The sequence below is a fragment of the Haliotis cracherodii genome, unplaced genomic scaffold (genome assembly GCF_022045235.1).
Source record: "Haliotis cracherodii isolate W230 unplaced genomic scaffold, xgHalCrac1.p SCAF_6, whole genome shotgun sequence".
NCBI classification, from domain to species: Eukaryota; Metazoa; Mollusca; class Gastropoda; order Lepetellida; family Haliotidae; genus Haliotis; species Haliotis cracherodii.
Window position 1 is genome coordinate 19,433,891 of NW_027266319.1, and position 16,691 is coordinate 19,450,581.

A 16,691-nucleotide genomic window follows, 5' to 3' on the forward strand; every position below is an offset into this window, starting at 1 on the left:
ACAATTCAAGTTATTGTATTTTTTTCAATGGTTCTACATGTTGGCAGGAGCAGGGAATCAGGTTCCAAATATCTGTGGCACTGGAATTCACTGTGCAGTGTTGCATCCCAGGTGCAAACCAGGAGCTCGTCATAGGTGTATAGGTGTGTAGGTGTGAGTGTGAGTGTGAGTGTGTGAGTGAGTGAGTGAGTGAGAGAGAGAGAGGGAGAGAGACCAATCTCCCTCCTCCCAATAATAAATGACCAGTCCCAAAAATTGAACTACTGTTCAAAGCATCATAAAAACCAAACTCACTGTCACCAAACAAGTCAAGGACCTGTATTTGACACTGCCTTCACCTTCAGCTGACTAACTGATATTAAACCAAAATGCTATTCAAAGAGTGTCTAAGGCCAAAATCACCCTCACTCTTGGTGGCAGGAGTGAGCTTGGCAATATATTCATGGCCATGTTCTGAATGTCAAGGTCAAGCGTAGGCACAAAACAAACTCAATCAGTTCATAATCCATTTTTATTTCAAAGATGAAACTTAAGGCAATATATCAAGGCTGTAATTATGCTGAAGTTCACAGGTGCCCCATGGTGTACAAGGCCTATCCCCTACTAAAGACATTTACTAAAGGGGTAGCAAGCAGACTGATGTAGACTTGTAAAAAACAAAAGTTAGCAACTGGCACTATAAATGTTCAGTTAGAAATAGAAGTTCAGGAGAGTCATATACTTTGTTAGTCTTGATTAAATTCCTTGCAACAGTAAAAAGCTATATATATAAAATAAAACTCTATAAACATTTCCCTATATTTTTATTTCACACCTCACTGTATGTAGTCATTGGTTCATGTTCTCTGTACTAAAACAAGGCTCAACAATGTATGGTAAACTGCACATGCTGTAACAGTTGATCAACAAGCACTGGAGCTGTGACAAACACATCCCTTAACAAGGACCTTACAATAAAACAAAGTGTTATCATTCTTGTGCTAACACACTGACACAACATACCATCCACAATGAAACGCCCATGTGAATATTCAAGATCATCCATAATCACTTGACAAATGCACAAACAACTGTTCATAACAGCAACATTAACAGAACAGAACATATTTCACCCGCTTAATTATTTCTTAAATGCAGTGTATAATGGTGGCCTGTTTCTTTTCAAAGAAAACACGACTGAATCTTTCCTTTGTTTTGTCCAGTGGCAGTAGTCGAGCTCACTGAGACATAATCTGGTTGACAGCCTTGACGATACAGTTGGCACTGATTCCATACTTCTCAAGGAGTTCAGCTGGTTTACCGCTGCGTGGGACCTCCTGGACTGCTAGTCGTTTCACGATGATGTCCTTTTCCATGCTGACAGCACTCTGCACAGCCTCTCCTATTCCTCCTAAGGACACAAACAAATACGCTTGTTAGTTATTCTTTCATGAATTGGAATATACATACCATATTAGACGTAATAAACGTCCTGCTGTAATAAGCACCCACGGCGATTTTTGATAATATATTGCTGAGTGAACAATGCCAATTAGCACCCCTTCCGATTGATCAATGCACACAAGACTTGTTCATTCGCTTAAGATACACACTGGTGTGTTATATGCACCCTTAATTATGGGCAATTAAATTCTGGTGAGGTGAGGTGAAATGGGGTTTAACGTTGAGTCCAAGACAATTGCATTTATATAGCGACGTGCATGTACGTGTGTGCGTGTGTGCGCTTGTACTAGTCCGGATTGATGCTGATTTATAGTGCTAGCTCACTGAGATACCATGCCGCAGTTTAACATGAATACCACACTCAAACACAGTATACTGACTCCGAGCCGACCAGTCCTTGTTTTAGCCCCTTAATGCCGAGCGCCAGACAGGGTCACAACAAGTACCATCTATTAACGTCTTTTGGTAGGACACAACCGGGGATCGAACCCTGGATCTTCCGCTCTCCGGGCGGACGCTCTACCACTAGACCACAGAGGCGGTCAATTAAATTCTGGAAAATTATATCTGTCGTATATAAACATTTCAGGCTGTCAGCATAAACCACGAAATTTATCTTTCGTATCTGTTTTTTTTTTCACCAAAATAATATTCTAATAAGAGCCCCCTATTTCTAATTTTGAGAGCGCACTTGGTGCTTATTACGTCGAATACAGCAATCCCGATTGCTGAATCAGGGCTTCAAATCACAATAACCACCTCTGATAGAAACAGTTTTTGATGACTTGACATCCCCATCCACACAGAACCTAATATTGGTAGAAACATACGTCTTCCCTAATCGTAGTTTGTAAGCATGTGGAAATAATGACCTGAACAAATATAGCTTTAAAAATGCAGAGTATGTGTGGCAATATCATTTTAGCAGAACACAAATCAAATAAGAAAGAGAGAGAGTTTCAACTATTAGGGCAAACTGAGCTTGAAAAGTCTGTGCTTTTCTATATCCGACTGACATTTCATGTGTGTTAAAATAAACTACACAGTGTGACATCACAATAGTCACGTGAGGTGTAAAAACTAAATCTTGCAAGGCTTGTTTCATTTACTTTAGGGGTGCATTGTTGGTTTATGTTTGTTGCGATACACTTTCAATGCCTGTCATATATGCAAGTAAAGAATAAATAAAGTAAACAAAACCCGCCTGTGCATATATAGCGCCACACTGTTCCTCAAAGCTATTGTTTGTGTTCCCTTTAGTCGCATCTCAGCTGTGTCCTTATTTGGACATTTGGATATATCAACCAAATTCTAAATTAAGTCAATCAAATGACAACTGACCTACATTTTGGGAAAGACAAGCTGAATCGGCAAATCAGAAATAGTCATGTTGCTGTGATGTGATGTGGCAGTGATGTGGTGGTGATGTGGTGGTGATGTAGTGGTGATGTAGTGGTGATGTAGAAGTGGTGTAGTAGTGATGTAGTGATGATATTGTGGTGTTATGGCAGTGATGTTGCTGTGATGTGGCAGTGATTTGGTGATGACATGGCAGTGACGTGGTGATGACATGGCAGTGACGTGGTGATGTAGCAGTGATGTGGTGATGACATGGCAGTGACATGGTGATGTGGCAGTGATGTGGTGATGACATGGCAGTGACATGGTGATGTGGCAGTGACGTGGTGATGTGGCAGTGATGTGGTGATGACATGGTGATGTGGTGATGACATGGCAGTGACATGGTGATGTGGCAGTGATGTGGTGTTCACATGGCAGTGATGTGGTGATGACGTGGCAGTGATGTGGTGATGACGTGGCAGTGATGTGGTGATGAGGTGGCAGTGATGTGGTGATGACATGGCAGGGACATGGTGATGTGGTGGTGACGTGGCAGTGATGTGGTGGAGACGTGGCAGTGATGTGGTGATGACATGGCAGTGACATGGTGATGTAGCAGTGATGTGGTGATGACATGGTGGTGACGTGGCAGTGATGTGGTGATGACATGGCAGTGACATGGTGATGTGGCAGTGATGTGGTGATGACATGGCAGTGACATGGTGATGTAGCAGTGATGTGGTGATGACATGGTGGTGACGTGGCAGTGATGTGGTGATGTGGCAGTGATGTGGTGATGACATGGCAGTGACATGGTGATGTGGTGGTGACGTGGCAGTGACATGGTGATGTGGCAGTGATGTGGTGATGACATGGCAGTGACATGGTGATGACATGGCAGTGATGTGGTGAGGACATGGCAGTGATGTGGTGATGTGGTGATGACATGGCAGTGACATGGTGATGTGGTGATGACATGGCAGTGACATGGTGGTGACGTGGCAGTGATGTGGTGGAGACGTGGCAGTGATGTGGTGGAGACGTGGCAGTGATGTGGTGGAGACGTGGCAGTGATGTGGTGGTGACGTGGCAGTGATGTGGTGATGTGGTGGTGACGTGGCAGTGATGTGGTGGAGACGTGGCAGTGATGTGGTGGAGACGTGGCAGTGATGTGAGGACATGGCAGTGATGTGGTGGAGATGTGGTGGAGATGTGGTGGTGACGTGGCAGTGATGTGGTGGAGACGTGGCAGTGATGTGGTGGAGACGTGGCAGTGATGTGGTGGAGACGTGGCAGTGATGTGGTGGGGATGTGGTGGTGACGTGGCAGTGATGTGGTGGAGACGTGGCAGTGATGTGGTGGAGACGTGGCAGTGATGTGGTGGTGACGTGGCAGTGATGTGGTGGAGACGTGGCAGTGATGTGGTGGAGACGTGGCAGTGATGTGGTGGTGACGTGGCAGTGATGTGGTGGTGACGTGGCAGTGATGTGGTGGAGATGTGGTCAATCAAATGACAACTGACCTACATTTTGGGAAAGACAAGCTGAATCGGCAAATCAGAAATAGTCATGTTGCTGTGATGTGATGTGGCAGTGATGTGGTGGTGATGTTGTGGTGATGTAGTGGTGATGTAGTGGTGATGTAGAAGTGGTGTAGTAGTGATGTAGTGATGATATTGTGGTGTTATGGCAGTGATGTTGCTGTGATGTGGCAGTGATTTGGTGATGACATGGCAGTGACGTGGTGATGACATGGCAGTGACGTGGTGATGTAGCAGTGATGTGGTGATGACATGGCAGTGACATGGTGATGTGGCAGTGATGTGGTGATGACATGGCAGTGACATGGTGATGTGGCAGTGACGTGGTGATGTGGCAGTGATGTGGTGATGACATGGCAGTGACATGGTGATGTGGCAGTGATGTGGTGTTCACATGGCAGTGATGTGGTGATGACGTGGCAGTGATGTGGTGATGACGTGGCAGTGATGTGGTGATGAGGTGGCAGTGATGTGGTGATGACATGGCAGGGACATGGTGATGTGGTGGTGACGTGGCAGTGATGTGGTGGAGACGTGGCAGTGATGTGGTGATGACATGGCAGTGACATGGTGATGTAGCAGTGATGTGGTGATGACATGGTGGTGACGTGGCAGTGATGTGGTGATGACATGGCAGTGACATGGTGATGTGGCAGTGATGTGGTGATGACATGGCAGTGACATGGTGATGTAGCAGTGATGTGGTGATGACATGGTGGTGACGTGGCAGTGATGTGGTGATGTGGCAGTGATGTGGTGATGACATGGCAGTGACATGGTGATGTGGTGGTGACGTGGCAGTGACATGGTGATGTGGCAGTGATGTGGTGATGACATGGCAGTGACATGGTGATGACATGGCAGTGATGTGGTGAGGACATGGCAGTGATGTGGTGATGTGGTGATGACATGGCAGTGACATGGTGATGTGGTGATGACATGGCAGTGACATGGTGGTGACGTGGCAGTGATGTGGTGGAGACGTGGCAGTGATGTGGTGGAGACGTGGCAGTGATGTGGTGGAGACGTGGCAGTGATGTGGTGGTGACGTGGCAGTGATGTGGTGATGTGGTGGTGACGTGGCAGTGATGTGGTGGAGACGTGGCAGTGATGTGGTGGAGACGTGGCAGTGATGTGAGGACATGGCAGTGATGTGGTGGAGATGTGGTGGTGACGTGGCAGTGATGTGGTGGAGACGTGGCAGTGATGTGGTGGAGACGTGGCAGTGATGTGGTGGAGACGTGGCAGTGATGTGGTGGGGATGTGGTAGTGACGTGGCAGTGATGTGGTGGAGACGTGGCAGTGATGTGGTGGAGACGTGGCAGTGATGTGGTGGTGACGTGGCAGTGATGTGGTGGAGATGTGGTGGAGACGTGGCAGTGATGTGGTGGAGACGTGGCAGTGATGTGGTGGTGACGTGGCAGTGATGTGGTGGAGATGTGGTGGAGACGTGGCAGTGATGTGGTGGAGACGTGGCAGTGATGTGGTGGAGACGTGGCAGTGATGTGGTGGAGACGTGGCAGTGATGGAGACGTGGCAGTGATGTGGTGGAGACGTGGCAGTGATGTGGTGGAGACGTGGCAGTGATGTGGTGGAGATGTGGTGGTGACATTGCAGTGACGTGGTGGTGACGTGGCAGTGATGTGGTGGAGATGTGGTGGTGACATGGCAGTGATGTGGTGGAGATGTGGCAGTGATGTGGTGGAGATGTGGCAGTGATGTGGTGGAGACGTGGCAGTGATGTGGTGGAGATGTGGTGGTGACATGGCAGTGATGTTGTGATGATATTGTGGGAATGCTGGTGTGTTGTGGGGATGTTTGGTGTGATGTGGGTATATGTGGGGATGTTTGGTGTGATGTGGGTTTTATGTGGTGGCGATGTTGCGGCCGTAATGTGGTGATGTGATGATATTGTGGGAATGTAACTGATGTGATGTTGGATGATGTTGCGGTGATGTGGGGATGTTTGGTGATGTGAGAATGAGGCGGCAATGTGACAGTGATGTGACAATGATGTGATGGTGATGTGGTGGTGATGTGACAGTGATGTTGTGATGATATTGTGGTAATGTTGCGTACCTTCAGGATAGTGGTCCTCCACAGTGATGATGCGACCATTTGTCTTTCTAGCGCTGCTGATGATGGTGGCAGCGTCAATGGGTTTGATAGTGAAGGGGTCGATGACCCTTACATTCACGCCACCGGATGCGAGATTGTCTGCCGCCTTTAATGCCTCCACAAGTGTCACACATGATGCTACGATTGTCACAACATCGCTATCACTCTGGCGCACAATCTACAATAACATAAACGTAGATGCCATTTTAACAGATATCAACAAATATTTTTTGTCCTGATATTTAACCAGAGTGTGTTCCGTAATCTGGTCAGATGCAAGTGGTTTTAAATGGGGTTTAAAGCCAAAATTTGTCTATGTATAATAGATGCTCAAAATCATCACGATATGTTTACATCAGGAAGGTGGGACAGACTGAAAGCACAATTTTTATCTCCTAAGTAAGAGTTGTCTCCCATGTTCTATGCATCACAAACCACAGCATTACTTTGTTTGTTGTTTAACAAAGCACTCGGCAATATTCCAGCTGTATGAAGGCGATCTGTAAATAATTGAGTCTGGACCAGGCAATCCAGTGATTGATATCACGAGCATCAATCCACGCAATTGGGATATGATGATGCATTAACCAAGTCAGCGAGCCTGACCACCCGATCCCGTTCGTCGCCTCTTACGACAAGCATAGTTGCCTTTTATGGCAAGCATGGGTTGCTGAAGACCTATTCTACCCCGGATCTTCATGAGTGGGTGGCAGACAGTGACTATGGAGCCTCAGACAACTGGGCCACCCATGCCCCACTGATAGGTTTGGATAAGGGATGCCTAAAAAGAGAAGGAAGTATTTGGCTAGACATTTTCAATTCTGTTCATGCAGGCTCACCATTTTTATGGCAATTATCATCCCCACGTATTATCCACACACATTTGAGTCATCAATTAATGATGGTGTTTCTTATCTTCTTTTACAGTATTATGATATATGAGAAATATTGCATAAATTAATTGCTTTTATTATAAGAAGGCCTCAGTACAGGACATGCGCCCTATTCTACAAAACAATCTTGGTGCCAAGGTGACTAACTCCCATAGCTCTAGCATCACTTTGTGGAACAGTGCTCGTGGATCAGGGCTAATTAAACTGGCTTAAAACTGTAAAATCATAACTGCTGAATATTTTGAAATTGGAAGCTTTTCCTTCAGGAATGCCTGGCAAGATGAACTTTGTTTAATTATTCTGTAAAGGATTATGGAGTGTTAATATATGAAAATGGAAAGGTTAATTGCTTCTTTTTTTTAAGTTGAGTTTAATGTTAACATGGGCTTTTCCAAAAAGCTAATTTTCCATTAATGTGTAAACATGGGTTTCCTTTTGGGCTGGGATGGGTAACTCGGATACTCAGGTGGGTACTGAGTAGGACCTGGGTACCTACAGGACAACCCGGACACGTGGTTAGTCACATGATATATTGTTTAATGACAAAAGTTATCTAAAAATCTATGGTTACACTACAAGCCACTAATGTTTGCATTTCTTTCTGACTATGCACCTATTCCTTCTGACTTAATATGTTTGAGTAAAGATAAAACTTCAGTCAACACTTATGCACATACACATACGTGTAGAGGTAGGCGACTAACGGGATCGGGTGGTCAGGCTTGCCGACTTGGTTGATACGTGTCATCGATCCCAATTGCATGGATCGATGCTCATGATATCAATCCATGATTGTCTGGTCCAGACTCGATTATTTACAGACCGCCGTCATATAGCTGGAATATTGCTGAGTGCGGCGTTAAACAACAAACCAAACCAAACCAAACCAAAACGTATAGAGGTGCATGTGAACGGGGTATTAGAAATAGCTTGTCAGTCATTGTGGCCGTTATTAAGGCTCCAGAAAAAAATAACTCTTCAAAGAATTGTAGAACTTCACCTTTGCTTTCCCAATTTGGAATTTCTCATTGCACTCATAGAGAATGGGAGTGTTGGGGCGGGAGACCCGGATGAAGCAGATTCCCTTGGTGTTGGCAGCAAGCTCCACGGCTCGCTCGGCTGACACAGCATCACTGGGGTAGAACACAGTCGACCCAGGGATGGTACGGAACATCGCAAGGTCCTCTAGCGCCATCTGGGAAGGACCGTCCTCACCTGTAGCACATAAATATGTATGTGAGTGAGTGAGTGAGTGAGTGAGTGAGTGAGTGAGTGAGTACTGTTTTAAGCGGATTTTAGCAATATTCCAGCAATATCACAACGGAGGACACCAGAAATGGGTATCACACATTGTACCCATGTGGGGAATCGAACCCAGGTCTTTGGCGTGCCGAGCGAACGCTTTAACCACTAGGCTACCCCACCGCCCCTCATAAATATGTAATTAAGACATGAGAGTGGCATCAAAGAGAAAGTCCCTTCTCCACAAATATGGTTCTGGATTTATTTGGGAAAAGCAGAGACTTGACAGTCAGGAATCTTTTATAGCAGAATTTATTTGCAGATTAAATGTCACCCATCAACAGGTCTGGCATGCTGAGATGTGTGGTAGTACGAAGATGTTTCATTATTCTTTATTCAAGAATAAACTTTCTGTTGAGCCTTCTATAAATACAGTGAGTGAGTGAGTGAGTGAGTGAGTGAGTGAGTATGGTTTTACGCCGTTTTTAGCAATATTCCAGCAATATCATGGCAGGGGACACCAGAAATGGGCTTCACATATTGTACCCATGTTGGGAATCTAACCCAGGTCTTCAGCGTGACGAGCGAACGCTTTAACCACTAGGCTACCCGACCGCCCCCTATAAATACAGTAAATTCAGGGATGCTATTGCACAGTTCCGCTGTAGCTCATATCAGTTATCTATTGATTGATTGTTTGTTTGTTGTTTAATGCTGCACTCAGCAGTATTCCAGCTATATGGCGGCAGTCTGGACCAGACAATCCAGTGACTGACATCATGAGCATTGATCCACACAATTGGGATCGATGACATGCATCAACCAAGTCAGCGAGCCTGAGCACCCGACCCCGTTAGTCGCCTCATACAACAAGTGTAGTCACCTTTTATGGCAAGCATGGGTTGCTGAAGACCTTTTTTACCCCGGGTCAGTTATCTATTGAGACATGTAGATATGTACATGTACCTACAGCACAAAGACTATGCAAGGTTTATAACCTGGGCTATGCAGAGTTCCATTTTCTGTGTATAAAGATCTCCGCCAAATGTATTACTCCAGAAATATTACTTCCATCCATCAATGGGAAAGTTTAATAAACTCATGTCTACCTCAAATGAAACAGTTTTGAGAAATTTAGCTACCTTTATCTACCATGCAAGGAATGTTAGGAAACTTATAGTATTATGATCTGAAAGCTCGACGCAGTGTTATAATATATAACTGCACTGAGCTGTATACTGTATTAGACAATGTACCACATGCCACTAGCCTACATCTGTATGCAATAAAGAATTGGTTTAAAAAGTGATGGTTTACATCTTGAGTGTCTGTTTGTTTGTTGTTTAACGCCTCATTCAGCAATATTCCAGCTCTGTGATGGCGGTCTGTATATAATCAAGTCTGGACAAGACAATCCAGTGATTGACATGAGCATCGGTCTATCTTGGTTTATAGCTTGATGTGGGACAAAGCCTGAGGTGATGCAGGTCTCCGACGTTTGCCACTTTGGTGAAACTCACGAACATGGTGCTGGCAAACCTAGAAACTCTCATCACCATATACCTCACAGCTTTTGAGAGGGATATTTTTTTTATCCTTCCATGATACACACAACTGATTCCCAAGAAATGTCAAGTGTATATTTAAACAGAATGACATGTCTGATTATCCCTATCAAAGCTGAGTAGTAGTGAGTGAGTGAGTGAGTATGGTTTACGCCGCTTTTAGCAATATTCCAGCAATATCACGGCGGGGGACACCAGAAATGGGCTTCACACTTTGTACCCATGTCAGGAATCGAACCCGGGTCTTCAGCGTGACAAGCGAACGCTTTAACCACTAGGCTACCCGACCGCCCCCTGAGTAGTAGAGTTTCCAAGCCTGACTAAGGGATGCAACTCTACATAGCATAGTATGGTGCCTGAGCCAACTGGTCCCCCCTATCCCTGGAGGACAGATACACCAGTCAGCCCCTGGGGTGATGACGTCAGCCTTACCAATGGACACGCCAGCGTGAGATCCTACAAAGTTGGCATTGGTCTGCGAGATGGCGCCGATTCTGATCTGATCAAAGGCGCGAGTAAAGAAGGCGGAGAAGGTGCTCATGAACACGATGGTGCGATCCCGAGTTGCACAGCCAATTCCTACACCAACCATGTTCTGCTCAGCAATAAAACACTCGATGAAGCGTTCTGGGAAAGCAGCCTGCAAAACAAGGAAATAGTTATAATTATAATGATAGAGCTGATTGTAAGCGTAGCAGGTCACATGACATGTGGGTTAAACTCGCATGCAAGAATATTGCACTTATATATCGTTTGCACGCGTTTATAAAATGCATGCTGTATTCTTGCTTGTGCCTATGTGTACTAGTCGAGACTAATGCTCATTTCATAGTGCTAACCCACTGTGATATCATGCTGCAGTCTAACAGGAATACCCTACTCAGATTGAGACAACCAGTCCTTGTTTTATCCAATTAATGCCAGGTATGTTTGTTTGTTGTTTAATGTCACACTCAGTAATATTCCAGCTTCATGACGGCAATCTGTAAACAAACAAGGTTGGAACAGACGACCCAGTGATTGACCTCATGAGCATCAGTCTTCGCAATTGGGGAACAACGACTACAGTTACTACAACAGCTACTGCAACAGCTACTACAACAGCTACTGCAACAGCTAATGCAGCATCTTCTACAACAGCTACTGCAGCAGCTACTACAACAGCTAATGCAGCAGCTACTACAACAGCTACTGCAACAGCTACTACAACAGCTAGTGCAACAGCTACCTCAACAGCTAGTGCAACAGCTACCTCAACAGCTAATGCAACAGCTACTGCAACAGGTACTACAATAGCTACTGCAACAGCTAATGCAGCAGCTACCTCAACAGCTACTGCAACAGCTACCGCAACAGCTAATGCAGCAGCTACTACAACAGCTACTACAACAGCTACTTTAACTAGCCAGACCTAAAGGGAGTCACCTGGAACTTGTTGGAATATGTTGAGTTCTTCATATCACCATCAAGGGCAACAACTCTGTTGTTGGCCTTCCCTAACTTCAGCAAGGCACTGCCATATGCAACACGTGTAGCAATCTGAAAGTACAATGTTGGAAGCTGGCAGTTAGAGTATGTGCAGCTATATCACAACACTACCGCCATGATACACAGGAAACAAATTGGGTCATTATATTTGGTGGAAACACACAAATTTCAGCATCATTGCTCATGTAGTTGCCGAGGAAAGATATTAAAAACAAAGGATATTTTCCAATACATACTTCCCGAAGAAAGTACATGACCACCTGACCCATCACGTTTCAGGTCTCTGGCCCTTTATGTATGTGTTAAAATAAAAAATGAAAGATGGCTACCTAGCGGCCATACTGAAATTCTTATTTTGATGCCTTGAACAAACTTGAACCCACTTATAGTAATAAACATGCCCAAAACATTTCAGTTGAAAATGTAGACAGTTGACGGATGACAACATCAGCTGACGAGCTAGATGACTTTATCTTACAAAATTTATTAGGGTCTTTTTAGCCCTTCCCAGGTTGGTCTTGCTGTCATAAGACGAAATTACAAAATGATTCTGACACAAATGGCTGGGTGGGCCTATCATTTAAATTGAACTGTTGCAGTATTGATAATACACAATAACACTGATCAAGCACATACCTGTTCGTCCTTCTTGTATTTGGGTGCCTCGCCAAGTTTCACGTTGGTGATGTCCACATCTGGCACGATCATGGTGGGGGCTGCAGGCTTGAGGCCGAAAGGACCGTTGTTTGACATGACAGCCTTGATGGCCTCTATACACTCGTCTCCCTTGGCACCAAGGGCTTTACCATGCCAGTTTTCCATGTTCTCGATACCTGTAACACATCACAAGGACTTCCTGCAGAGATTACCTAAGATTCATGGCATCATGATACAAAACAGCCCCTCACCTTGAAGGTCTTAGCTATGATGGGTATAAACTCACATGAACAGCCAATCTCCTTGAAGGTCTTAGCTATGATGGGTATAAACTCACATGAACAGCCAATCTCCTTGAAGGTCTTAGCTATGATGGGTATAAACTCACATGAACAGCCCCTCACCTTGAAGGTCTTGGCTATGACGGGTATAAACTCACATGAACAGCCAATCTCCTTGAAGGTCTTTGCATTGACACAGGTATACCTCACCTGGACAGCCCTGCCCCTTGAAGGTCTTAGCGATGATACAGGTATACAACTCACCTACACAGCCCCTCCCCTTGAAGGTCTTAACAATGATACAGGTATACAACTCACCAGGACAGCCCTTCCCCTTGAAGGTTTTAGCGATGATACAGGTTGGTTGGCCCTTGACTGTACCAGCATTGAAGAACACCTTGCTTAGAGCCTCTACATCATGGCCGTCTACAACGGTTGTGTTCCATCTGACAAAGAAATATTCCATATCAGAATTTTTATCATGTTAACCTGATTTTGGCATGGTCTCCAATATTTCATTTTAAATCAAATTTGGAAGTATAACATTGATGAAACACTGTCAGGATGCAGATATTGGGTAGCCACCCCTGAGTGAGACAAGCATGGGGTACTGGGGACCTACTCTGCCCAAGAATCACCACAGGGAGACAAGCATGGGGTACAGGGGACCTACTCTGCCCCACAATCACCACAGGGAGACAAGCATGGGGTACAGGGGACCTACTCTGCCCCACAATCACCACAGGGAGACAAGCACGGGGTACAGGGGACCTACTCTGTCCCAGAATCACCACGGGGAGACAAGCATGGGGTACAGGGGACCTACTCTGCCCCACAATCACCACAGGGAGACAAGCATGGGGAACTGGGGACCTACTCTGCCCCAGAATCACCACAGGGAGACAAGCATGGGGTACTGGGGACCTACTCTGCCCCAGACTCACCACAGGGAGACAAGCATGGGGTACAGGGGACCTTCTCTGCCCCAGAATCCCCAAAGGGAGACAAGCATGGGGTACTGGGGACCTATCTGCCCTGGAAACCCCATGGGGCGACACTTCTTGTGATAAAAAAACAATTTAGGCAACAATTCGTCTGGTACAATGCCATCCACCAACCCGAAAGCTTCCATGCGCCTCTTGTATACATCTGTGTCATGTCCCAGACTAGTAGGCTCACTCTGGCCCAGTCGGTTGATGTCGAAGATGCAGACAAGATTGTCGAGCTTGTAGTGGCTGGCGAACGCAATAGCCTCCCAGATAGAGCCCTCTGCACTCTCCCCATCACCTATAAGACAGAATGTCCGGTAGCTGCAACAAAAACACCAGGAATGAACAACTCTCTCAGGTAGTCCACCATGATATATCTACCTGGAGATTGAAGCAATCAATCTTTGTTTTGTACATCAACACAACAGAGTCATACTTGAGCAGCCTCTTCCCTAGGCTTGTAAATAAAGTCTGGCCTAGGCAAACCAGTGGCTCGGAGCAGAGGTTGTGAATCTGCCACTGGTCTGTTATACACAATCAGTCACGTAGCACATTGTAAATGCTTGATCTTTATTTTGGTTGTAAACCCATACCACTCCACTTTTGGTAAGGATAATCAGATGTCAGTAAATATTAAATAAAAACTTGACACATCAAGAGAATCATTTTGTTTATTACTTGAAGAGATCACCCATTTAATAAACATTCCGCTTTATTACACATTGTGTAAAACCAAAATGTGTGCTTTTGTCCTCTCGAAACATGGTTCACGAACAAATATTGAAAGCTCTCAACATCCCTTGGCTTATTCAACGACATTACATGTGGAGTTGATAGATCACCGAGAGGAACTTATGCACACTCGATGACCCAAGCAATCTTGTTGCTAGGCTGACGTCACATGGCATTGTATCGCCGATGGATCTTGCAACAAAATTCCACAAATTACGTCATTGGGTATTGTGATGTTATTGTAAACTTTGAGGTGCAAGGCCCGTTCCACAAGGCGACCATATTGTAGCGCAACGACAGTCGTTAGTCTGTTAAAGTATGTGAGTTGCGATAGTCTTAGCCCTACGATAATTTTGTGAATTCTAAAGGTGGACCATTGTATGGTATTAAATTCATACTTTTCAACTTTTGACGTTTGAAGTATTATTCTGTAACACTCAATTCGACTATGCCTTGGATCGTGTAGGTGTCAGCCTATTCATACTCAACAGTATAATTCTAAAAACGTTATGAATGGCAAGTAATAAGTATAATACTAAATTCGCTCTCTTATAAAACCAATTTTATGAAACTTGTGAATAGTTGTGGTATCTGACGAGCGAAAGCGAGTCAGATACCACAACTATTCACGAGTTTCATAAAATTGGTATTACATGGGAGCTCGTTTAATATTCTATATGTAGATGATGGAAAGACAAAAGATATCCTTATCAAAGGTGGAGTAGTACCGGTATACATGCAAACTAATAAGACCCAAAGAAGCCATAGCCATTTTGAAACATAGTAAAACATGCCAACTGAATAATTATGGGAGGAGAAGGATGTAACTACAAATTGGATGCACTCATTTGTATCTGCTCCAGTTACTCAACAGAGTAGGGGGAATGTTGTTTGTGCCACTGTCAAAAGTGGTCATCAGGAAGACATGTACTAGAGGCACTGAATGTCAATCACAACAGAGCGAATACACAGCACAAGAACAGAAACACCAAGCGTCCTTCCGCGCGTCCCATACACAGCCTGCTCACTGTGAAGCAGACACTAAATGAACTTATCTTTCGACTTCAGAAAAAAGCATTGACTTACTAACTATACACTGATTTCAGTGAAACACAACAATAGGGGGATAACAAGTCAAACCAAAGTAACCAAGACAGTGTGCAATAGAAAGATGTGTGCAGGGAGAATTCAAGGTTCATACAGACATGGAATATTCCAGGCCTTTTCAAGGCTGCCAACTGTCATTTTCAAGTTTTTTTTAGTTGGGCTATTAGCCTTAGTCTGTCAGTATATTATTAAATCCAGCTTACCATATATTAGTCGTCAGACTTAAAAAGCAGTATAACCATCACACATTTTCCAACAAGATTCATATGAACAAAGTCTGTCATGAATTCTTCAGGATCTTTGGCACACAAATCTATCACTGTGATAAATCCCACTGAAACACCTTTGGTACATATTTTTATGTGCTTTAATAAATTGATTAAGAAGTATACTACTCAAAACAAGTTAAACAACACCCACAATTGGATGGCTATGTGTGGCAGTACCAACCAGCCACTACATATCAACTGTAGTCATGTAAAAATATCAGGTGTTCTTTCACTTGTTCTGAGTAGAATATATGTCATTTTGAACAAAATCAAGACTTTTCAAGCTGTATAGGTGATTTTCAAGGCTTTTCAAGGTTGACACTAAAAATCAAAGCTTTTCAAGAGGGACCTTAAAATCCAAGGCTTTCCCAAACCTGTAGGAACCATTACACCTCTGGTTAGTTTCTGTTGGTCATGACAACAAATGAAAGATAGCCAACAGCTATTTACAATTTGACTGAAACTGAACACAAAATACAGCATTCCATCCTCAGAGTCACAACAAATCCCTCACAACTGAAAACAGACCAAAAAAGGTAACCACGGTAACAGTTTTAATACTTACTGCTTGCTGAAAATCATCAACAAAAATAGGAAGTGAATTGTTTGCAACATGATGAACATTTTACATTCCTTCATAAACACCTCCACAAGGCACAAGGCATGAAACAGTTAGTACTCCGAAGTGGGTGAGACGAGGTGAGAAGAGGTGAGACGTGGTGAGACGAGGTGAAATGGTTGCGCTCAAGACTATTGTATACTGTAGTGATGTGCATGCATGTGTTTGTGTGCATCTGTGTGTGTATGCGTGTGCATGTGCTGGCTTGTTCTAGTCCAGACTAATGCCGGTTTTATAGTGCCCGTCCACCGAGATACCATGCTGCAGTTTAACATGAATACCCAATTCAGAAGCAGTGTAGTGACTCTGAACTGACCAGTCCAGTTTTGAGTAACAAGAAGTCTTTTGGTAGGACCTGGATGGGGATTGAACCACCAACCTTCTACTCTCTGGGCAGACACTATCCA

The 16,691-nt window shown here is 44.5% G+C and overlaps 1 protein-coding gene across 1 annotated transcript in view; it reads right to left on the reverse strand.

Annotated features, from left to right (window-relative positions):
* Positions 1-497: 497 nt before the first annotated feature.
* LOC139445546 (transketolase-like) overlaps positions 498-16,691 on the reverse strand; it is a 35,052-nt gene continuing 18,858 nt past the window's right edge. Inside the window, exons 5-12 of the mRNA XM_071226690.1 lie at positions 13,687-13,878; positions 12,887-13,014; positions 12,267-12,463; positions 11,568-11,681; positions 10,575-10,782; positions 8,336-8,550; positions 6,404-6,620; positions 498-1,390 (exon numbers count right to left, since the gene is read on the reverse strand). Coding sequence (XP_071082791.1) covers positions 1,218-1,390; positions 6,404-6,620; positions 8,336-8,550; positions 10,575-10,782; positions 11,568-11,681; positions 12,267-12,463; positions 12,887-13,014; positions 13,687-13,878 — 1,444 coding nt within the window. The 3' untranslated portion in view covers positions 498-1,217. The remainder of the gene's footprint in view (positions 1,391-6,403; positions 6,621-8,335; positions 8,551-10,574; positions 10,783-11,567; positions 11,682-12,266; positions 12,464-12,886; positions 13,015-13,686; positions 13,879-16,691) is intronic.